Below are 23,200 nucleotides of genomic sequence, written 5' to 3'. Positions count from 1 at the left end.
TTTTCAGGTCTATGTCAGACTAAGTAAACAATCTTTCCTTGAAGCAGGTAATTCAAATACACGGCTCGACTGACAGCGAGTTTCTGAAGAAAAAAAGACCAGATATATTCAATGATAGCTCTCCTTTGAAAACGATAACCGTCTTTTTTGTTACACCACGCAATTTTTGATGCGATTTTTAATGCAATTTTTGGCATAGAACAATGTTATTCAGGTAGAACAAAATTGTAAGGATGAAATTATCATGTTTAATTTTGCAAACAAAAGAACTTTTTATTCAAACACGCGCTTTGGGATGAGGGAATCATGGATGGATGTGCCACTAAAATAATGTTAGATCAACACAAAAATTACATTGCAGGTCGCCGTTGTGTGTAGCATTGGCCTTTCAATTGCGGTTGCCAAGTATTGTGAATTATTCTAATGAAGGACCTGTTTATATCACTTGCGGTGTTCACTGTGTGTTACTAAGTACCCAAACGAAGAAATTTGCATTTTCATGTCTTTCATATATGAATTGGGCGGATATGTATCAACAAACTATATTATGCGAAGGTCGTCGTAAAGTAATCGTGTTTGCCCTCTGGGTTTGTCTGTATATGGTTTAGTTTTAACGAAAGAGAAAAGCTTGGGATTTTTAGACATGCAACGAGACAATAGGATTAAGGAAGCGAGCCGTTCCAAATCGCTGAAATCCTCGGTGAAGCGCCGTGTTGGACGGTTTAGTCTTCGAAAGCTATCGTCTACGGATTCACCCGAAAAACATTTTGAGGATGATCTTTTAAGCCCTAAAGAACCTGTAGCCAAAACAAGATCGCTTGGACCTTCATGGTGAGTCCGTACTCCCTAACGTATTTATACTTAGCTATTTAAATTCTCATCTTTAATATCACCTCTTTCGTGAACTATTATAATCAGTAACGAGTAGCAGTGTAATGATTTCCGTAAGCCAATTGAAGTCATCTCACTTGTTTATGGCGCTAAAAAGGCGAACTGTTTACAAGAATAATATATAGGTGAATTCTTATAAAGCATCATAGTGAATTACACCAGGAAATTTCACTGCCAAACTATACAAGATTTTGTACTCCGTGGTTTGCAGTTTAACTTTACTTCAGTTATTTTGTTAAAAACTTATCGTTTACCGCAGCGATAAGATCAGTTGGATTCTACTAAAATTATTCGGTAAATAATTTGACGCTGATCAACAATATAATTATATCTTTACAATTCACATGGATATTCAGTTTGTACCTAATCTATGATTCGTGGGGAGTCATGCCTGAGTTGTTTTTCTTGCGATTAGCGAAATGTGAAATCTTCAGTAGTGACAGGTTATTTGGAAATGTTGGCTTTCAGATTGGCAAAGTGTGTTGACACTTGAATAGTTAGTTGGACGTAACGTTGAGCTGTTTTCAAATACAAGTACTATACATTGCTCAATCATATAGCTGGCTGGTACAGTGTGAAGGAAGACCGTTGTTCCAAACACAACTGGTGTGTGTTTTCGATAGGCAGGAGGCCTTTTGTTCGCATTGCCAGCACATCCCTGTCTTTGTTTTTGTAAAGGACGTGCTGGGCAGGTTTTCAATAAGATCATCAATTCGACTACTGTGTTATGTTCAATTAGTAAGGTTAGCAAGCGGTTTGTCAAAGTTGTACATGCACATAAGGTTGCCTAACAGATTCCTCGTATTGATCCAGAAGGTCTTTTGCCTTCGGCTATCGGGTGAGCAACAGTTTTACGTTTGTCGTATTGCACACTATATAACTTACGTTGGAAAGGGCTCGGCGTTGAAGTTATGGCTACAAGTCTAGTAGCTTATACAGTATTCGCCTGCTTAGACTGATATATATGGTATAGTCTGTGGCTTCCAGTACCACGCCCTCTTGACCAAGGAAGAACTTTGTCATAGAATGTATATAAATATAAATATACATGACATATACTGATGCATGCCAAATATTTGGTAAAAAGGCATATAATTATGAAATCCATATTATTCTGAAATCTGAATTAGTCTGGTTTTGAATAAAGAGCATAAAAGGCGAACGGCATGCATGCAGTAGACGTATAGGAACCGGCAGTGACTCCCCTTCTTCACCATGAAAGGTCTTTGTCAGAAACGAAAGAAAGGCTATATATCACTTCCGCAAAATACAGTTTTCTTTATCATGAATATGAAACTTGAACTAATAGAAAAACCATCACACAAAGATTTCTGTCTGGTCATCAGTCGCAACATCATTTCAGTAGATTAGTTCATTAAAAATGTCGCGGAGACGTTGCACGTAATTCCTTATCGGGCTCGTGGCTTTATTTACTTTACTCAACTCAACTCCAATAAATATAACTAAATTTAGGATTGAAAGCTTGCAAAACGCAAGAAGGAAAAACGAATTAAAGAGGAAATGTTTTTTGAAAATATTGATGATATTGTAGGTTGCTTTTTCCCTTACACATGACCGCACGTGGGAGGCAATATATCCAAAACAGCTTATAAGGTGTCAAGCTTTGAGAAAAAAAGCCTTGAATACTGGCTCCAATCATTCTTGAAAGTGCCAAAGTTCGGCAACACTTGTCATTATCGACTGTGACTTATTACTGTACGGCTGTACCTTATATTGTTGCATTTTTACAGCGTTATTTTAAGCAACTGCAAGTAAGCGAAATTGAAAGGCTTGTTTTGAGAACTAAACTAGCTACAAGAAGTTTAAAGCCAGTTCAAATGACAAACAAAGGAGAGCATTTCGGGATTGATTTTTATGCAAGACGTGGAATTACGACTTTTACAATCAGTGCATAAATCATAAAGATTAGCCCATGCTCTCTCAAACAAAATAATATAGGGAGATTACGATTCGCGTACGACGCAGGCACGCAGCCAATTCGACGACGCGCTTGCAAAACAAAGAAACTCCACACGCGAGACAATATACTTGTGAGAGCTAGCTAGCGTTATCATCCTTACGACGCCTTCGAGTGAGGCATTTTCACGGCTTCTCGATGACATGAAAGCAGCTGCAACGTGATAGCTTAAATGAAACTGCAATATCAGCTAGATCGGAAGTTCTTAGCTCGATTTAAACGTTTGTATCATATGAAATCATATGATTATTTCAGAGTCTTGGCAGCATAAGTAATTTCCGTAGCTTCTTTCAAGCAAAATATTTGACTAGCGACGTCGAGCTAACAGCGTTGAATTGCGGTTGGAATACGTGAAAGGGTGAAGTAAGGAGTTGTGCATGTCATGTGTCTCTTGAATTTGTTATTGGACACTGAAAAGCAGACTAAAAGGAGTCTTTGTATAAAATTTCAAACGCGGAACAATTTCTCTCGATCATAACTAAATTTGCATGGCTATTCGCTGTTTGTGCATTGTAAAATAAACTCTGAGTTTCTGCATGCACCTGGCTATATGCCAATGGCGCCGCATAAACTCACATAAATATTCAGTAACTAGAGATAACAGCCATTATACTTGCAATTCAAGCGATAACATCTAATTCACGAGATCTGATGAAATTAATTAAATATCAAGTCGATATTGAACAAGTTGTTGTGGCTCAATGCATGTTTATGAACCTTCCCCGGAAAGATGAAAACTTTTGCTGCCAGGATGTACGGTTAAATAAGGTGTGATTTATATCACCTGGGAGAAAATACCGCATGAAAAGTGTTCGGGTTCCACGGGTTCCAGGGTCACGGGCGGCCACATGGAAAATGGGCTTTATTTTTAAACTTCACTATCTTTTTCCCACGAAATCTCACTTTCGCCAGAGGCAGAAGGTGCGTTATGGATAATAACGCGTAGCGTCTGTCTGTCTTTCTGTCTGTCTGTGTGGCTGCCGCATTCGTATATAGCGAGATTGAAAGATCTAAAGATTTAACATCTCCACAAAAATCTTCGACGTTCTCACGTCTTCATGTCTTTTTCAATATATATTTTATGTATGCTTCGCCAATTTCTCTTCAATGAAGGTTTCCTCCTCCCTCCAAGATTAGACTAGAATTTCTTTCAAAATCTAAGCTTTCGCATTTCAGTAAACTCACTAAACTTAGCCTAGGTAAGAGTTTGAGCAAGGCTATTATCCTGCTTCACTGTTGGTCAAAAATTTTTTTTGATTTTCAACAATGTGGGATGAGGGCGTCAAACTCAAAACATAATCAAACACTGTTATTTATAGCATCAGGCTTTCAGCTAAGATTATCCAGCATTTTTCACTGTGGTTTCGTGGTTGCATAATATTTTGATATAATCCGGTCTTTGGCGACGGCCACCCGAATTTTATCCTGTGATGTTGGACCGACTGATAGGTTGTGTGGCTTCCTGGAACAGGCTTTAACCGAAACCCTCGAAAACGTACGTAGGCTGACTAGGCTCGTATAGCCGATCCTGTTTTATCTCTCTGTGCATGAGTCTGTCAATATAGTAGCGTTGTAATTGCATGTTTGTAAGCAATTGAAATTTCGACAAAGATGTGCCAACTGAAGTTGTAAAGTGATAAATTAAAGCGTAAAAAATGTGGTCTTCGCTTTGTTGTTGTTTGAGTTCTCAAATGTTCTCAAAAACAAAATATTGATTTGTCACCTTTTGCCGTAAAATTACACCGGACTTAACACTATTTTAAACCGCTTAATTCCTCATAATATGCGCGTGGGAACTACTATTGTTGCGAGTGAACCTGGTTAAACCTTTCTCCTTTACCCTATTCAACCAATTATTCAACCATATTTTCAATGTTATCAAATAATGTGTTAATGAAAGTTGATGTAAGTTAATGGGACATATATAGCATATTCCGTTTCAGTATTCAGTAAATGATCTGTTCATTCCAGTCCAAAGAAAGTTTTGATTTATTTTTTAATAAGAATTAGCTCACAAGCTCACCAAATAAATATATTGAAATGTTAAAACGTGAATGTATTATAACGTTGACCGAAAAACGATAAACTTTAGACTCTTGATGTGATTTCGCCATAATGGATCGACTCTTTAGTCACAGCTATCATACCATGTCAATATCATTATTTATATCCCAGCCAGACCCAGGTCTTGGTCTTGTCACGAGATATTCTCGTGTTCTAAGTATATAAATTGAAATTATAATTCGCGATCTTCCGACTTGATACTATAGACATGCCTGTTTGTGTGAGCTAGCACCGAGGCTAACGGCTGACCTATTTGGCTATTTATTTCAGAATATTAACGTGTGTGAAGGCATGGGATTATTAAAAACATTCGTACTATACAATTACGACTTTCTATACTTGTGTGCAGTCGGGGACCATCTGTTCGACGATATTGCTTAGATTGTAGAATACGTAAGGCTTTTTTAGGGTACGATTTCTTGTAACAGCACTCGCGGGGTATTCCCGTGTAGTCAATAATTTCGTATCTTGTTGATAATAGATTTGAAATCATCAAATCGTCAAAGTCGGGACTCCAGCTATGGTACAGTTAGGCAAGTGGCTATACCTGCCAATTATCAGAGTGATTTCGCTTATATGCTTATTGTTATCATATTCTCTGTTTTTCTCAAATCATGCACGACAACACGACTTTTCTTATCCGTACATAAATTGTTCGGTTGCTCTGGCAAAACCTCCTCAAGTAACTGAAATAAGATGTTATCGAATAAAATATCTCTGCTACCCCTCCCTTGGTAACTCAAACCCGGAAACACCCCTAATTAACATACGTCGCGCGGCATGGGTGAATACAAAACATACTTTACATGACATTAATATCACAACAACAATGATAGCGCGCAAATGACAGACGAAATTCAGCGCTTTGCTAAACCTCAGCGTCGAAATATGGCTCGTCGTGGTAAATACAGATTTAGAAGACCTAAGTCGAAGTACACGTTCATAGATGGGTAAGGTTATTTCATTTCGTATTTTATGAATACACGATTTCGTTTCTTCCTTTAAAATATCACAAAGAAAAGCCGCGTTGCAAATTATCTTTAGGTAAAACCCGTTTTACTTTCATTTCAAAATAATTTTCTCAATCCAAGGTTGAATATACAATGAATTTCGTTGGATTGATACAATTAATGAATTTCAAAACTTTTCTTATTACGATTTACGAACGTATTTTGCCAATTTTGGAACAATAGCATGATATGAAGTTAAGTGTACGAACACCGCCCATTGAAGCAAGAGTCTTTTGAATAGGAATATCTTTAGGAGCGACTTGATTTGAGCAAAAGTCGACACGATTTTTGTCACATTTGATAATAGATAAACAGTTATATGATAGTCAGGTAAATATGCTCACCAGTATATAGTCGCCGTTGATAGAAATTGGGATGTGTGGTGAATACGTATGGCCAAGTAATTCAATATACGTCAATTTGTATTTTGTTTCTGCCGTCCGATGCATATATCATATTTCAATTTGAGATATATTTTTGTTTTATGGATTATTTACTTAAACTACATTGTAAACACTTTTCGTAGACATGAATGATTTACAATGGATTGCTCAACAGTGCATTTCCTGTAAATAGACTATTCGAAGATTTCAGACCTTGTTAGGGTTGCGCGCAAACAGGATGTGCATGGTTTAAGGTGACAGGCCGTGGGCGGAAGAGACATCTTCTAAAGGTTTTGTGGTTTGAATAATAAAAACACAGTCGAGTAGCTTCAACAAGCGTTCATCTTCAGCTGTCGTTTTTTTATGACTGTGACAAATAGTTTGAATACACTTTGAAACTAAGCATATAATTGTACAACATGCAGATGGCACGTTATTTACCGTCTGCAGTTCAACAGGGCATGTCTTTTTTTTAAAAATTTTACTATTAAAGGTGTAGTATAGCAGGTCAAGAATTTTAACTATGAAGCTATATGCAGGGCATTTTTTTTAAAGTACTTTTACTACTAAGGTGTACATTTGGCCGCCACACTTTTCCCAAGAAAGACAAATACTCGACTTAAAACCACTTATATCTACGTTTCAGGGGGCAGGTGGCTCTCTCCGCCCTTCCCTTACAGGGGCTCTCCCTGCCCCTTGTTGCCATAAGTAATATTTGACCCTTATCCTTTTTGACACCATCTAATTTTCGACACGCTCTTCGCATTAAAACTCTGATTATATTTTAAAAATGCTCTGTCCTGCGGTCTGCTAATCCACTTTTTAAAGTTTAATCTTTCTCCGTGTCGTCACTGAGGTAAAATGAATGTGCCCGCTTTTTAAAATTCTGTCACCGCCGCCCCTGACTGCTTCCGGCGTCACTGCTACGCGTTATTTTTTTATAGAGACAATTGATGATAATCTTCGGTAAAATCAAGCACACAGTGGCGTAGCCAGACAATTTGGTCATGCTATGCAAATTCCAAGTCATTAGAATTACTAAATTCTTTAGAAATTCATTGTTTTCATTGAACACCAACATTGCATGACTAAGTTGTCAGGCTGGCTACGCCACTGCAAGCACAAAACTTGAATCGGGACAATACTACCATTTGCGTTCAAGCTTGCGACGTGCGATTTTAAAACGTACGTTTGACGTTTCAAAACGTACGTTTAACGTTTCAAAACGTTACGTTTGCCGTTTCAAAACGTACGTTTTGTCACGCCCCCTGCCATGTTTGGGTAATTAAATTGACATGTTTTTGCAGTTCATACGGCATGTTTAAATATAGCGACGTTTGTACTTATTTAAAAATACTCAATACAGCAATTTGAAAAATGACATTCATGACATGACAATGGACCAAATACAAGTGCAAGTTCAGATTGGAGAAACACGGCGTGTTTTTTTCACGGCCTCGCCGAGGACATACAATGATTTAACCGAAGCTATAAAACGAGAAATCCCTAAAACAAGAGATTTGACGTTCGGATTGCTGTACGAAAATGACGAGAAAGAATACGTGGTAATGAACAGTGATCCCCTATGTTTCCGAGTCGCAATTACTGGAATAAAATGTATTCCAGGGACGGATATTCATCGTCTTAAATTGAGAGTATTCGAGGGCTCTTCACCAAGTGTAAAAGCGAAAGTTGACAGTAGAGCCCAAGTTGAGGAAGTGACCGATTCACATTGCAGACAGCCACAGTCAAAATCTGCATTAAGACGCTACCCAACGTCAAGTACAGTAAAATCTTGTCTTGTAAGCAACTTTATGGGCTGTGAGGATATAGATAGTGATGATACTGAGGAAGATCGCATGATCATGGACAATGACAGTGACGATCGTTTAGATAACGACTTATGTGTTGAGAAAACTCCACTTGAGAGATACATTACGAAAAGCGAGGAAAAGATTTACGAGCAGGAAACAGTAATTAGGCAGCTACAAGCAAACATTGAAAATGTTGAAAAAAAAATAGCAAGAGTCAAATCAGATCCAAATAATGGAAATATATGTAGAAATTGTCACCTTAGGTTGGGTCACACTGCTCGCAATTGTCAACTCGATAAATGCACATCGGTCTTTAAATGCGGATTGGAAAAAAATCACCCAGGCGAACATAAATTAAAGGAAATGCGATCGCAATTAAAGCAACACGAAATCAAACTTAAACAGTTAAGGGAAGAACTTCGCAATAGAAAACATGCTGTAGAAAATGCGACGGACAAAAAACATGTTAGAATCGAAAGTGAGCTGTTGCAAGCAAATAGGGCGGCTTACATGGTAAACGGTAACCAAAATTGGTCATTACTACGAAAACACGTTTACCTAGTGCAGGAGTACTGCAAAAAAAATTTGGGAGGAAAAATCCCCGCAAGACATGATATCGGACGTATTTTGAATGTCGCCCTCGGTCTTGCTGACGACGATTCGAGTAATAACCAGTTTTACAGCCGGTCAAAACAGAACACCAAGCGACGCAAACACGAAAATCCAGCTCGATCCTCACTCGAGCATCATGGAATAGAGTTTCCTAGTTCGAGATTAGTCAGTACTCAAAGTAGCAGTTCCTGTAGTAACAGTATAAGCTTTGATACTGATAAAGAAAAGCCTTCACAAATTTTGCATAGTGCCCCTGCATCAGAAGAAGAAGAAGCTGAGCAATTAGCTATTGTCATCAGAGAAAGCTTGCATAAATCAAAACCGCAAACTCTGGAGAGTGCCAACACGAACTTGTCTTACCCTACCCACAGTCAACATATGCCCGACAGGCTTCGATCTCCCTATGGCATATGGAAACATGTACCACCCAATGGCAATGCCTTCTTTTGGCATCGATTTGTCCCTATTTCCCAAGCTACTCACCAATGGCAATGCCGTACACCCAATCTACTGGGGACTGTGTTCGCACAACTACGAGTACGCCGACAAACAGTTTCATGACGCCGGCGCCGGCAGAGTCGACAAGTGACGATGTACCTGAAGTCAGTGAAAATGACGCAGTTTCTATGTTGTTAAATTTGTCATCGCAAAACAATTAGTTAATCTTATGCGATAATATTATGACATAGTCCAAGTTTTATTTGATATTACGTTCAATAAGGTACCATTATAGGTTTACCAGGCGAAGGAAAACATTTCGTTATTAAAATCGATTTTGAATTCAGTGGCGAAGCAAACGTCGATAATTGGGAGGGGGGCATATTCATATAGTCATGTTTTGCATGATTAACTTCTTTTTTAAATCGATTGTCATTACATTGTGTGAGTTTATTTTATGCCCCCCTAGGCCTCCAATTACAGTATTGATGCTGGCTAAACGCCGCGGTTTGTTTTAGAACCAACGTAAAATACACCCTTGCAATTTAATATAGTAGGCTAATATTACTGGAACTTGATTCGATTTTGTACGTTGTGGTTGTTCCGTACCAGATTTATTGTTGTTCAGTTAATGTTAAAATGTTTGAAATAATCGAAATAAATTAAAATGAAAAAAATACCATCGTTTCAACGTCGCAAAATTTGAGAGTTATTACGTAACTGATGTTGGATTTATTGAAATACGAAAGGTTATATTTAGAACTATTGTTTCTGATGACGCTACATTTTCTCTATACTAATTAATATTCAGAAGTCAGAACTATTTTTATATCAGCCATTTCAATCGTGCCTGCATTATCGAATGAAAATAAATGCTCATTTAACTGTAATAAAGCAACTATACCATGGCTATACTACAGTGCTAGATAAACAAGTAAGATGTGGCTTCATAGAAACCTGTCATGTCCGTTGGTGAAAGTGTCTCGACGGCTTCTGCAACCGCAAGATGTAAATTATCGTGGACCAATTTCCTGAGTTCACCATTTAGAATGTTTTTAATCTTGTTGAAACATAATTCAATTGGATTCAGATCAGGAGAGTATGACGGCGTATATAATAGTTCTATACCCATTGTGTCAAACCACTCTTCCAAAATTTCTCCACCTTCGTAGTGATGAGACGAAAGATTGTCCATCACAACGATGTCACCCACCTCAAGGCATGGACGACCTGTATTAACGTTGACCACTCTTCCGGCCTCTTCGAAAAATGCAAGAAAACGCGCGGTGTTTGTTGCTCCGCTAAGAATATTATAATATTCGGGCCCAACAATTGAAACAAGCAAGTTCAATGTGTTGTTTGGAGATTCCTGCTTTCGTATTATCTCCACACTGCGCGTTCCTATAGCACTGTGTCCGTACGTGCGAGTTCCTACGTTTGGTATTTTTATTCCAGCTTCGTCGAAAAATTTTAACTTTCTTGGATCCTTCGATGAAAGATAGTTTATGAAAAGTTGTGTGTAAAACATGTTGTTTGGAGTAAACCGCTCCCTCGCCAGTTTGGTCAGTTTCTTTCTTGTATACCGTTCACCTGAAGGCATCCTGCTTTTTATTGCTCTCGAAACAGTTGACATGGAAACCTCTTGGACGCCACATTCTGTTAGCTCCTGGATGATTTCCGCAAGAGAAATTGACGGCGAATTAATCTTTAACACTTCGATTAGTTCGAGGTCATCTTCCTGTAATTTTGACTGTCTTTTGCCACCTCTGCGCTTGGGTTGTACTGTTGGAACTTCTTCACAAAATCTATTCCAAATATTTTTTACCGTATTGGGAGATACTGTAAATTCGTTGGAGTACTGTACATACGTTCGTGGAATGTAACCAGTAATACGGTCGCCACCTTCTTTCAAAATTTTATCGATGATAAAAGATGCAAATTCTTCGCCAATGGGTTTACCAGGACAGTAACTGCGACCATATAGATTTACTTTTTTTACAGAGTACGGATCCATATTTGTTTACACTAGATATTATGCCAAGTTCGTTTAGACTTCAAAAACATGTCAATTTAATTACCCAAACATGGCAGGGGGCGTGACAAAACGTACGTTTTGAAACGGCAAACGTAACGTTTTGAAACGTTAAACGTACGTTTTGAAACGTCAAACGTACGTTTTAAAATCGCACGTCGCAAGCTTGAACGCAAATGGTAGTAACCTCGGAAAAAACCCTGCATACTTGCTGATCGTTAGTTTTGAATAAAGACTAATGATAGCCTAATTAATAATTGATCGTATGTGCAAGATTTTACGAAGTTCTTTGAATTGAAGAAGTCTTCAACAGGAATGGCTTTTTCAAATGTACATACAACATGTTTTAGCATTATTACAACGATATATACATACATGATCGTATATTTAAAGAGAACGGCGGCATTGTTTCATGAAATTGAGACTACAAATCTACAATGTGTCCCAAAGAAAGGGCCAAGTGGTCAAAAATTGGTTTCACTCACGCCTCTCATGTTTGCTTTCTAGTTCAGAGATCTGAAATCTCTGCCTCGAACGGTATTTCCGTTGTAGAGTACAATGTGGGAAATATTTTATAGCAGAAAGCTAATAAAAACAAGGTTGTGCAAGTGAGAAAAAGCAGTGTTTTGTGTTTATGTTTTTTTAACTCCAAAAACAAGGTATCCTGCCTGATGGTGAGTCCTGTCGGAAGAATCTTTTAAAAAAGGCTGCCGAAAGTGTTTTGAGCAGTTCAATATATCTTTCTTCCGCAATGTCTTTTGTTATGTCTTGGATCTAAGATTTTTTAAAGACTTTTTTTAAAACTGGAACGTTGGGCGTTGAAAATGAGAGCGTATGATTTTAACAAACATTGTAATTGCCGTTTGATCACAATTTAATTGCCTCGTTAATTAGTGAAACGAGTTTCGACCAATGACCTATGGCAGTAAAATCACTCAGTATTCTGGTTAAATTCAAGGCTGTAAAGTGATAAGAAAACTACAGAAAAAACCTGGAAAGATATAGACATTATAAAGCTCTATTCCAGAATCATCGTTGCAGATGTTTTTGTCTCATCTTTGCCTCATTAATATTCATAGATGACAGCGGCGGTATTATGAAAGTTCCGTTATCAAAATATGAATTTTTCATGACAAGTTGTGGTATTATTTTAACAACAATTGAACCTAGCCTTGGCAATACACTCCCAAAATTATTCAATGAAATAAACTATGAAATATTTGGAAAGGTTTGGGAAACTTTGATTGAAATAGTAAAGGAAGAAGACAGAAACTGGCTCACCGGCATTGACTTGAATATTTGGAGTTTTGTTGTACTTTACAAAGCACCGTTCCGGTTGTTCCCAATTTAAGTAGCTGAAATGTAACGTTCAATACATCAATCTCTTGCCGTCGTTTATATATTGTGCTGTCCTGAACTTTTATTTTTAATCTTAAGTCACTTATGCCAACGAATTGATTTGTACCGTGTCGAAAGCGTTTTGCGAGAGCCATTACCAAAGAAGCAACTTTATATTAATTTATGTTATGATATTGACGAAGTCTTGTGGACAAGACATTAATTGTGTGACTTTTCGTAACCACCAGGAATTTTGTTGCTGAAAAGAGAGGATTCAAGGGCTTTACATCAATACGCGCGTCTTTTGTTTGCTCTGTGTCTAATTTAGTGACTGTCTAAAAATTCACTTCGTATTTCCTGGCGGCTTATTTTGTGTTCAACTATGGCTCACAGAGATAGATGTGTTTCCGAAAGCCGAAGGTATTGATTTGATGATTTTGAAAAAAATCAGTAATTACCTAAAACGTATTACTACCAATCTTCATACAGAAAAGCAGGGAATATTTATATTGTAACTTCTACGAATATACAGTAGTATTAGATAATAGATCGTTTTTGAAATTTACAATTTGGCCATTCGAGCGTTTATTTTGCGAAGATGTTTTCAAAATGAATTTATATTCAAGTGATATTTATTTACCTCCAGTTCCGAAAAAAATACCCAATCGATTTTAAAAAGATTAAGATGGCATGTCTAGATTCAGAATTTATGTACAGGTTATTCCAATTTGTGGTATTAATTTGTCTACATAGCCGGATAAATTTGCAGAATTTGAAATGTTGACTGAAAATGATCATGACAGATGATAATTATTTCAATTACCTTATGCCAACTTTAAGTAAATATTGATTGTCTTGCTCTAATCAGTGGCAGAGCTGAGGTTTTAATTTTGAGGGTGAAGCACTAGGAGAGATTAGGTCCAGCAAATGCAATTTACTGTGTTTTGGGCTTGGGAAGTGTTATTTTCCCAATTTGAATATTTTGAAGTTAATGATGGGAATTATTTTAATAATATTTTTCCTAATTGATATTGTGAGTTTCTCTCTGGCTTGCTTTTACAAGTCCTAATTGTAAAATATTTCCCATTAAAACATATGAGTTTAACATATCTAGTCACATTGTCACATCACATGTTAGCCTCACTGCAGCTCTTATTTTTATGATGTTGAATTATATAGCAACCAAATGCATACTTACAATGCAATGTCTGCAATGCACCTTTTAATCTATTTCACCTTTTGATTTTTTTTAAATGAAGAGATTTAGAATGTAAGCTTGTATCGCAATAAATATTACACTCTTTGCATTTTTATTTTGCCATAGTGGAAGCAATCATAAAAAAAAGTTGAAAAACACTGGTTAAAAAAAAGTTGAAAAACACTGGTTCTTTATGTGGTTCTTTATTGATAAGTTCGTTTGGTTTTTAGTTCACCATCATTGGATCTTCCAAAGAAGAATCCAGTGCTAAGTAGAAAGCATTATTATGGATCTACTGAAATGGTACGTATGCCACCTGGTACATCATGATAAATGTTTGATGTTGGTAGAATGGTTAAGTCAGTTTCATCAAATATCTTTTTCTAGCTTTGCAACCCCAGAGCAGGAAATGAAAGCAGTAGTAATCATTTCCGCAGTCCATTAAGATTCAGAGTAGAAAATGGAGAGATGGATAAAGCTGACACAGAACAGGTACAGCAGAGAATACTCGCCTTATATTCCTTGCCTTTAATACTTATGACACTTCATATAATCTCACATATCAAGATGATAAGATTTCAAAGGCTTTCTTTAATTTTTTTTCTTTTAGCATTTTGACAGTGTCAAAGGTAGTATGGTTCATCTTGAAAATCCTGAGTGGCAGACAAGATGGTATTTTAAATATTTCTTAGGAAAATGTAAGTAAATTACTAAATTTTTCCATTTTGCTCTATAACTATTCATGTTCATTTTGAATGGTCTCTTTTTTAGTACACCAAAATTATATTGGTCTGGATGTGGATAAGAATCCATTTGTGCTGTCCATTTGTGTCACAGAGGAAGATAATTATGCAGTCTTACAGTACAGAACTATTTTGTGGAAGAGAATGGTATGGCTTAATTGGCCAGCACCTTGATTGATGGTTTAATATTGTATTGACCAGCACCTTGATTGATGGTTTAATATCATTATATGACAATGAATTGCTTCATTCTTGTTTTAGGGAAGTGAAAGAAGATGTATTCCATATGATCCTGGAAAACCCCTTTCATCTAAAACAATTTTACAGTATGTGTGGTAGATGTAGCATGTTTTTACATAATTATTATATTTCAAATCTTTCATGAATGGCTCCTGATGCAGTATATTATTTAATTCAATCACCGTTGTAAATAGTAGATTCTGTGTTTGTAATATCTAAAATTATTTCAAAATCTGTTTTCGTAGAATGTGCTACAATGTCAAAATTGACAAGGGTCCAAAAGAAATTCTAGTTCCAGAAATACAAAAGGAACTTCTTGTTCTTGAAGATCAAGAGGTATCAAGACACATTAAACCAATGAATTATTTGACAATTTGATATTTTTTATGGAGATGTTTGCATAATCCAGTCTATGACTATGTGTATTAACTTTCATCATAAAGTCATTTAAGAGCAATATTTCATTTCTCCTTTAGGGTTCTGTTAATTTTAAATTTGGTGTTTTGTTTGCAAAGCAAGGTCAAACCACTGATGATGAAATATTAAGCAATGGTGAGTTTGATTGAAGTCAGCTTCGTCTTTTTCATCTCCTCCTCTGAAATGCTTTTTAAATGCCATTGTGAGCAGAATGTCTTTCCTTACCTTGTAATTAGAACCTAGGAAAACTCGAGAAACTAAATTCCCAATCCGACCTCCAGATTATAAACGGCTGATACTTTGCGATATATCCAAAAACCTATCACGAGCCTGCACACTACACCCAGCTCTCTATATTCAACGCTAGGCCACTTTACCAAACGCTTTGCAAGGCTTATACTACATTATTATAAAGTATATGTGTTTGCTTGGTGTGAGATTAAAAATGCAAAAGAATGTGAAATGGTTTTGGAAAGCAAAAAGATCACGTCGGAGCGACCACTGTTTTCATTATCTACTTTGCATTTAACCACATTCAAGCTAAAATATTACGACTTTAATAGGACGATCACGATTTACAGCAGTCAACAGTATATTGAATACACAAGGATTTGGTTAAGACGTTGTCTTATCCAATGTTAACAGCCCTCGAATAACTGACCCTTGGTTCAGTATTAATTAGCATACTTAAGATTGAGGACGTTAACAAAGACGGCAAAAACAAAGAACGTTATATGAAAGATTGCAAGAGTCTACTCCTAGACTTAGTCTGATCAGTTTCATTTAGTCCGGGACGATAATAATTGGTCATTATTTCGTATTTTCAGAAAAAGAAAGTGACACTTTTGACAACTTTCTGAAGTTGCTGGGTGATCGAATTCTCCTCAAAGGATGGGAGAAGTTTAGGGGAGGACTTGATGCAAAGAGTATGTATTAGAAAATCTGTTGTATAATTGGCTTGCAAGAATTTCGTGAGATTTTCGTAAACTCTTTTTACCGGAATGGAAACACGAGCTATTGTTGAACGGATATTTTCACGTGTAACGGTCAATTTTGATATTTTTCCTTGTTTTTATCAGGTAATATGACAGGTTCTACGTCCGTTCATACGCATTACGAAGGCCATGAAATCATGTTTCACGTTTCAACACTTTTACCATTCTCTGATGACCCACAACAGGTAAAATGAACCACGGTGTTATTGTGTTGCTCTGGTCTTGTATCATATACTGTAGCTGTATAATACTTTTCCTGTTTATTGGATTGTAATGTAGATTTCTATTCTTCCCTGTAGGTTGAACGAAAACGTCACATTGGCAACGACATTGTAAATATCGTGTTTCAAGAATGCGAAAGCCATGAAAAACCAACATTCACACCGTACGGAATTCGGTCTCAGTTCACACGTATCCTTTCATTTGAAACATATATCAAACCCTATTTGATGTGCATGCTTGATGCTTGGGTATTTCCAGGTCAAGGCGTCCCCACCGCCCCTCACCCTCAAACCCCACCGCCCCCTCACTATCCTACTATGTGCTCCTTATACTTTTACTTATAAGGCTATACAACGGATATTTCTTAATTCTCTGGATCAGATATTTACGCTCTCGTAACGTACTCAAGATCTGAAGATACTTACAGGTAGGCTCTATATATTAGGCCAGAAATAGAGACTACTGTTGACACAGCCTTGAGTGAAGCGGTCAGGGCATGTGCAGTTAGTGATAAGTGCATGTGCAGTTAGTGATTAGTGCATGTGCAGTTAGTGATAAGTGCATGTGCAGTTAGTAATTAGTGCATGTGCAGTTAGTGATAAGTGCATGTGCAGTTAGTAATTAGTGCATGTGCAGTTAGTGATTAGTGCATGTGCAGTTAGTGATTAGTGCATGTGCAGTTAGTGATTAGTGCATGTGCAGTTAGTGATTAATGCATGTGCAGTTAGTGATTAGTGCATGTGCAGTTAGTGATTAGTGCATGTGCAGTTAGTGATTAGTGCATGTGCAGTTAGTGATTAGTGCATGTGCAGTTAGTGATTAGTGCATGTGCGGTGAGTGGTTACAGCATGTGATAAGTGCATGTGCAGTTAATGATTAAGTAGTGCATGTGCGGTGAGTGGTTAGAGCATGTCTTTTGTCACCAAAGCTCAATCATTGACATGCGTGGTTGTTTGAACTCTAATCTTCATCTTGAGGGAAGTGTGCTTGAAGTTTGACTAAATTGCTTGTTTTCCTAGAATCACAGTATTCTCTGAAGTTAGCGTTCCAGCATTTGGTCCGCCGTTACCATCCTCTCCTGTTTTCACGAATCGCCAGGAATTTAGGGAATTTCTACTTGTTAAAAGTAGGTAACTGTTAGTTTTAATACTCAGCACGTATGTATGACATACCTCTATTGAACTGGCTTGGAAAAAAACTAATCCTTCAAAATTTATCATTGGAGTTTTTTTCTCTCCCTAGAAGAAAAGCACTAGATTTATTTTAAAATATCTTAGGTTAGGGAGATTTTTGTGCATATGCAAGTACAGATAATTCGGGTCAATATAGCGTTATTTCGATGATATTCCTTTCTATGTAGTGATCAACGGTGAGAAAGCGACACACCTTACTCCAACCTTCAGTAAACGTCGACATCGAACGTTAGAAATGCTTCTGAACAACTTGACCAACACTCATTTAACGGCCGAGGTAAGAATTACATAACAGCCTATGCTGTGAATTATATTTTGCTGGACCTGTTCGTATGCTAGCGAGCTATAAAACAAACTCCAAATCTCGCTTACGCTTTAAGCTTAGAGATAATCTAGGAACTTCCATAATGAGTTACATTCATGCTGGCGTTTTTTTCAGAAAACGAAATCAAGGAGATTTACAAACACTCTGTCGGACTCTACCAAAGCGAAACAACATAAAGAAAATGACAGGAGAGAGAAATTTATATCATTTGGCCAGGTCAGTGCATAGTTATAGATAGCTACGACACTAATATATGCGAAGTATTCCAGATTTTGTACACTCGACGCATATGAATAACATGGTTATTTGAAGGGGGGAGGGGGGGGAGAGCACAGACCATTTCCAAGTTATTAAATTAAAAAACTATCATAGATCTATGTGTATGATGATTCATATTTCATTACTTAGAAACTGAAAGCGAACTTAATAACAGCCGAGGTTCCAACACGTTTGGTGGACAACAGTGTGCGGATGACTCGATCTGAGGTATAATCCAGTTGGGTTTTTTTTATCCATAGGTAAAATAAACATCGATTTTTTTAACTGTTTTTCTTTTTGCAGCCATGGGAAACACAGTGTATCTGTAATTATTTCCCAACCAAAGTTATTTGCGGCGACAGCTGGGGTTAGTAAAATATATAGTTATGTCCATTTATCCTGTTTATCTGCTGTTATAAACGAATTTCTTTATTTAAATCTTCGCAGGGGAACGTTTAATCTTGGGCACCGAAGAGGGTGTGTTTAAACTCGAAGGTTGGTTTTCATTATTAACTTCTTTAGAGGTATCATCGCCCAATTTAAGAGAGAATATTCCCCTCCACTTTTTGGAGGACTTTCCCTCTTTTCTATGATGGGGTTTTCACCCCCCCTATGATATGGAGAAATGTCCCCCCCTCTCTATTTTGAGCTTACCTCCTCCCCTTTTTCGACAACACTGATGTTACTTCTTTCAACAAGATAGTCGCTCTCTTGTTTCAGGTGGTACAATGAGACAACTTTTTGATAAGACTGTTGATGTGAAACAACTGTTTGTTGACGAGGAACATGGTTTGTTGGTCCTTCGAGCAGACAAAGGTTTGTCATTCACTCAACCATTTCTGTCATCCAATTTCTCTCAGTATCTTATTACAGTACCATGTACATTACAGTATCATTACAGTACCTATTTTAATTCTTATCTGTAGGTCGTGATGGCAAAGTGTGCGTGTTCGCATTGTCAGATTTTGAAGAACTGGGCAGTGATCAGTCAAAGACCAAGTTAGATTGCAAAGAACATAAGCTGGAGAAGGCAAAAGGTATTTCGTTTATACGTTTTTTAGAGATATTGTGGATCAATTAGGATGACTTTTACTGGCACTTTATTATCCTACAGAGAACAGATTAGAACAAACACAAGTATCCCAAATAATTGCAATTAGTCTACCTTTTGTACTTTGTATAAACACATGAGATCAGTAAGGAAAGGCCTACAACATGGGAAGGCATACAGAATTTCGTTTCGTAATAATGTTAGTTTAAAGATGATTTCTCCTAGATAGACAAACTAACCAATGAATGATAATAATTAGTGTGGAACTGTTACAGCCACCAAAATATTATACAATTTTTTTTAAAGCAATTTAATAATTTGATTATCTTTTCCAATAGGTTCACATCTACTCGCAGTTAGTGACAATATTGGTTGCAGATCCTTTGCTGTGGCTGCGAACAAGAAGATCCAACTATATCAGTGGCATAATGGCGAAGGACGGAATATCCAGAGAGTGGTCAACTACTTTGAACTTGTTAAAGAAGTTGTTATCACCGAATCGCCTTCATTGCTGACCCTGGTGGATTGTGGTAGCAAAGGCTATACCATGTGTGTTGGATACAGGAGTCAATTTGATTTGATCGATTGTGGTTCTGGGAAAATTACGAAACTTCACGAAATTGATGGGGCGTCCCCAAAGGTATTGGAAACATATTTTAGATGAATCGTTCATATTGACGTTTTCGTTCTTACATGCGTGTTGTAAAGGCTTTTAAACGTTGAAGGAATATCGTAGCGAGGAATTATATAGGGTTTTTTATCCTCAAATAACTGTTCAAAGTTGATAGAGTCATCAAGTATAATTGTAATGTGTGCGTTTATATTCACACTGCACGTCTGATTTTTTCCCCTTAGAATAAGCCAAATCTTTTACCAGCCATTGACGTTTATGAAGAAAATGGTCCCTCATTGCTTTTGTCCTACAATCGTATGTATTATACAATCTCCGCATATATATTAATATAATCATATAAACATGTAGTCTAGAAAACTAAAGTAATTAAAATATTTTCCAATGCGCAGATACGTCCTTTGCTAAACTTCTCAATGGCGAGAATGTATCCAGTTTTAATTTCCAATGGAATGCCACGCCACAAAGTATTGGTGAGTGTTTTATAGATATTTCTGTATATATCCTCTGTCTTACGCGTAAGTTAGTCAACAGATTCCTGATTTCATCTTTCTTATCATACAGTCTACGTATTTCCATACATTTTGGCATTCACGCGTAACACGATTGAGATTCGCTTGGTTGTCAATGGTACATTGGTTCACACACTAGTTTTGCCGAAAGTTCATCTCATCTCTGCAAAGGTAAACCATCACTTGGTAATCCTATAGAACGAAGGACAGAAACGTACTTGAAAGTTTTGCTGATAGATGGAAATAGGCGAATATATAGCTATATGCATTTTCTCCGACGTGTGTTGTTATTGTCCTTATGCATGATCAGTGCCGTTATTTGAACAACCGTAGCTTGCTCGCATTTTTCGAAAGAAGAAAATTGCATCTAATATCGCAGGAAGATTTGCAAACTGGCCATGTTAGGCAAATCTGGTTGGAATTTTAAAACCTACGTATGTGAGATTCCGGACCAGTGCTCGTAGTCGTACCATGTCCCCGTGATGGGAGAAAGTAATGTTGCATGATGAGGGTGATTAGAGCTATTAAAATGCGTTTTCATGATTTAAAACCCGGTCCATTTCACATTAGTAAATACTGCGTTTTCCGTTTAGGCCTGGTACGGAGGGAGGGTTCATTTCTTGCCAGAGTTGCATATTGTTGTTGCACCATATCTGACTGAAGCTTTAACCAACCCATATGATCACATAACCCAGGGCGGGCTAACAAGATTGGATGTTACACACTCAGTATATTGATATCAGTTCTCAATGTTTTTCAGGATGACATATACTTCGCTTCATCCCAGCTCACAATTTCCGAAGACCAATCATCAGACTTCAAACGGAGACACACGAACGTCAAATACAGAAACACACAACAAACACACGCCGCGACTACGTCAGATCAACAAATACGAATTTATAAAATGTCGTTAAACTCTATTCAAAAACTGAGCCTCGATCGCTCGTCCCAAGCGCGACTACCAAATGTAAGGACACCTTTAAGTCCATTTAGTGAAGTCTCGTTCGATTTTCCCAATCCATCCTCGGACAACGGCAGTGATTCGAGTTTCGAGGAGATTCCACACGTAAGCCGCCAATCAAAGGCGAGCGTTTCTACTCATAATCTAAGTAGACCATTTTCCTGGGCCGTCTTGGACGATACGTCAAGTAAACTCGATAATGAATTCAGGGAACTGATAGAATGTCACCAGGGCGAAATCAATTGTATATAGGTTTCTAAAATATGTATAGTTTTATAGGTGTGGTCGATTGACTAGTCGCGTCACTTACATACAGGGGCGCTGTAAGGTGTGGTTTTACCTTCTCCTAAACTTTCTATACTGCTAGCAATTGACCAAAAACCAACCAAGTTCTATAGAACATATCCTTCTCACACAGTCTCAAAGGTCTTCAACAAAATTTGATCGAAACTTCGAAACGTTTATTAAATCGACCATTCCTATATTACAACAATTCAAAATTTGCACATTCTACGAATGGCAGCACGTAGAGGCATGAACACGTTTGGGTAATAATATAATAATTATGATAATTTATATTACCTTTCGACAAAGGAAATAAGTAGAGGTTATTTTTGAAAGATGTTACTGGCTACGGTCTATATTTGTTTTAAGGAATAATGGTATAGAGCTCAATTTTACTTTGTAAATATGAAGACAAAGATTATTGTATAGTAATCACATGGGATGTGTATTTCTATTGTGTACAAATAGTAAATTCCAACATGAAAAGGAAACTGCAGACAAAATTGTGACTTTTTTTTTATACATAAACAAGACGCCCTGTAGGCGTTAACTCGGGGTATGTAGCCGGTAAATACACTGCACTGAAACTGAGCTATATTGATACACTGTAAATACGCGACTGTCCGCGCGGAAAACTAAGCCTGCGACACGAAAAAAAAAATAATCGCGAAACCTAGACTCGGCTACCTCAGTAACCCGAGCAATTATAGGCGTGGTAATATCGTAGGATTGACTTGCCAATGGTAAAGGTGTAGCGAGTAAAGCCGGTTTTCCACTAGCGATATTTTTCGCGCGAAGCGACTTTATTCCTTTGTATTTGAGCAATTTGTTCCAGATGGTTGCAGTTGAGAGCTCTGAAACAAAAGTAAAATGTCGCTTCGCGCGAAAAATATCGCTAGTGGAAAACCAGCTTAAGAGTAGTGCCCATGAGAGAAAAGGCCACTGACTGAATTGTTTATACCTCGTTCATCTCAGCCAAATTCATCTGAGAGAACCTGGGCCTGGGAAAGATATCTTGCATTAATTAAAAAATAGTGATACAAATGGGATGTTGAAGTACAAACAGGATGTTCAGAGAAGGGAGTTTAGATTGGAAGGACTCCCTGGTGTTCTTGTTAAATCGAAATAAGTGACGTAATCAGCCACAAGAAGCAGTGTCAAGAACGTGAACATCACAAATTGTAGTTTAATCTCCTCATTTTCTACTGTTATTCATTGAGAATGTTCTTAAGTCAAAGGGACACCTGGGATTTTGAATCCGAAATTGCATTCACTAAGCATTCTGATTTTGTTAGTTAGAGGCTCGAACTAAGACAGGTTGCTCAATTGTATTGACGTGCCCCACCTGACGTAAAAAATGTTAGAAGCCACGGGTAGGTTCGGATTACACTATTATAAGCTTCCTAAATCTTGTCAATGCATCAAATATGCAAATATTGCACCCCATCTATATACTCGTGTTCATTCAGGGAAAACGGATAACTGAATACTTGATTTTTAGTTATTTTTATGAGCATTATTTCTCTTCAATGTATGTATCATGCGATGAACCAAGGCGTAATAATATAACGTATCAAATGCCTTGATTATTTACAAAAGTTTACGG

General features: G+C 37.3%; 1 protein-coding gene across 3 annotated transcripts; it reads left to right on the top strand.

The window, feature by feature from the left end:
• The first annotated feature begins 500 nt into the window (after positions 1–500).
• Positions 501–22,290, top strand: LOC114530243 (GTPase-activating Rap/Ran-GAP domain-like protein 3). 3 transcript variants are annotated; one of them, XM_028551831.1, is made up of 25 exons: positions 501–831; positions 13,989–14,061; positions 14,146–14,250; positions 14,369–14,456; positions 14,530–14,648; positions 14,763–14,827; positions 14,987–15,077; positions 15,218–15,293; positions 15,986–16,084; positions 16,238–16,338; positions 16,453–16,564; positions 16,757–16,802; positions 17,395–17,501; positions 17,736–17,845; positions 18,008–18,109; positions 18,302–18,379; positions 18,455–18,518; positions 18,599–18,646; positions 18,872–18,967; positions 19,078–19,188; positions 19,541–19,842; positions 20,058–20,130; positions 20,226–20,306; positions 20,398–20,516; positions 21,106–22,290. In XM_028551831.1, the coding sequence occupies exons 1-25, from the start codon at positions 644–646 to the stop codon at positions 21,559–21,561; spliced, it is 2,910 nt and encodes a 969-aa protein (XP_028407632.1). In that variant the 5' UTR covers positions 501–643; the 3' UTR covers positions 21,562–22,290. The 3 variants fall into 3 exon arrangements, with proteins under 3 accessions (XP_028407632.1, XP_028407633.1, XP_028407634.1); XM_028551832.1 differs by lacking the exon at positions 501–831 and adding an exon at positions 5,746–5,883 and having other exon boundaries at positions 21,106–22,287; XM_028551833.1 differs by lacking the exon at positions 501–831 and adding an exon at positions 12,331–12,980 and having other exon boundaries at positions 21,106–22,286.
• Positions 22,291–23,200: the final 910 nt, after the last annotated feature.

Source organism: Dendronephthya gigantea, unplaced genomic scaffold (assembly GCF_004324835.1).
Source record: "Dendronephthya gigantea isolate DGI-Jeju-01 unplaced genomic scaffold, DenGig_1.0 000061F, whole genome shotgun sequence".
Taxonomy (NCBI): Eukaryota; Metazoa; Cnidaria; class Anthozoa; order Malacalcyonacea; family Nephtheidae; genus Dendronephthya; species Dendronephthya gigantea.
Note: the sequence above shows the minus strand (reverse complement) of the source record. Positions and strands in the feature narration are given on the sequence as shown.

What these genes read in the sequence shown, in the direction of transcription:
- LOC114530243 (XM_028551831.1), top strand. Translation starts at nt 644, where the DNA reads ATGCAACGAGACAATAGGATTAAGGAAGCGAGCCGTTCCAAATCGCTG. An exon ending in TCATCTAAAACAATTTTACA is followed by an intron (nt 14,828 to 14,986) that starts GTATGTGTGGTA and finishes CTGTTTTCGTAG; the next exon opens with AATGTGCTACAATGTCAAAA. An exon ending in GGTCCTTCGAGCAGACAAAG is followed by an intron (nt 18,968 to 19,077) that starts GTTTGTCATTCA and finishes TCTTATCTGTAG; the next exon opens with GTCGTGATGGCAAAGTGTGC.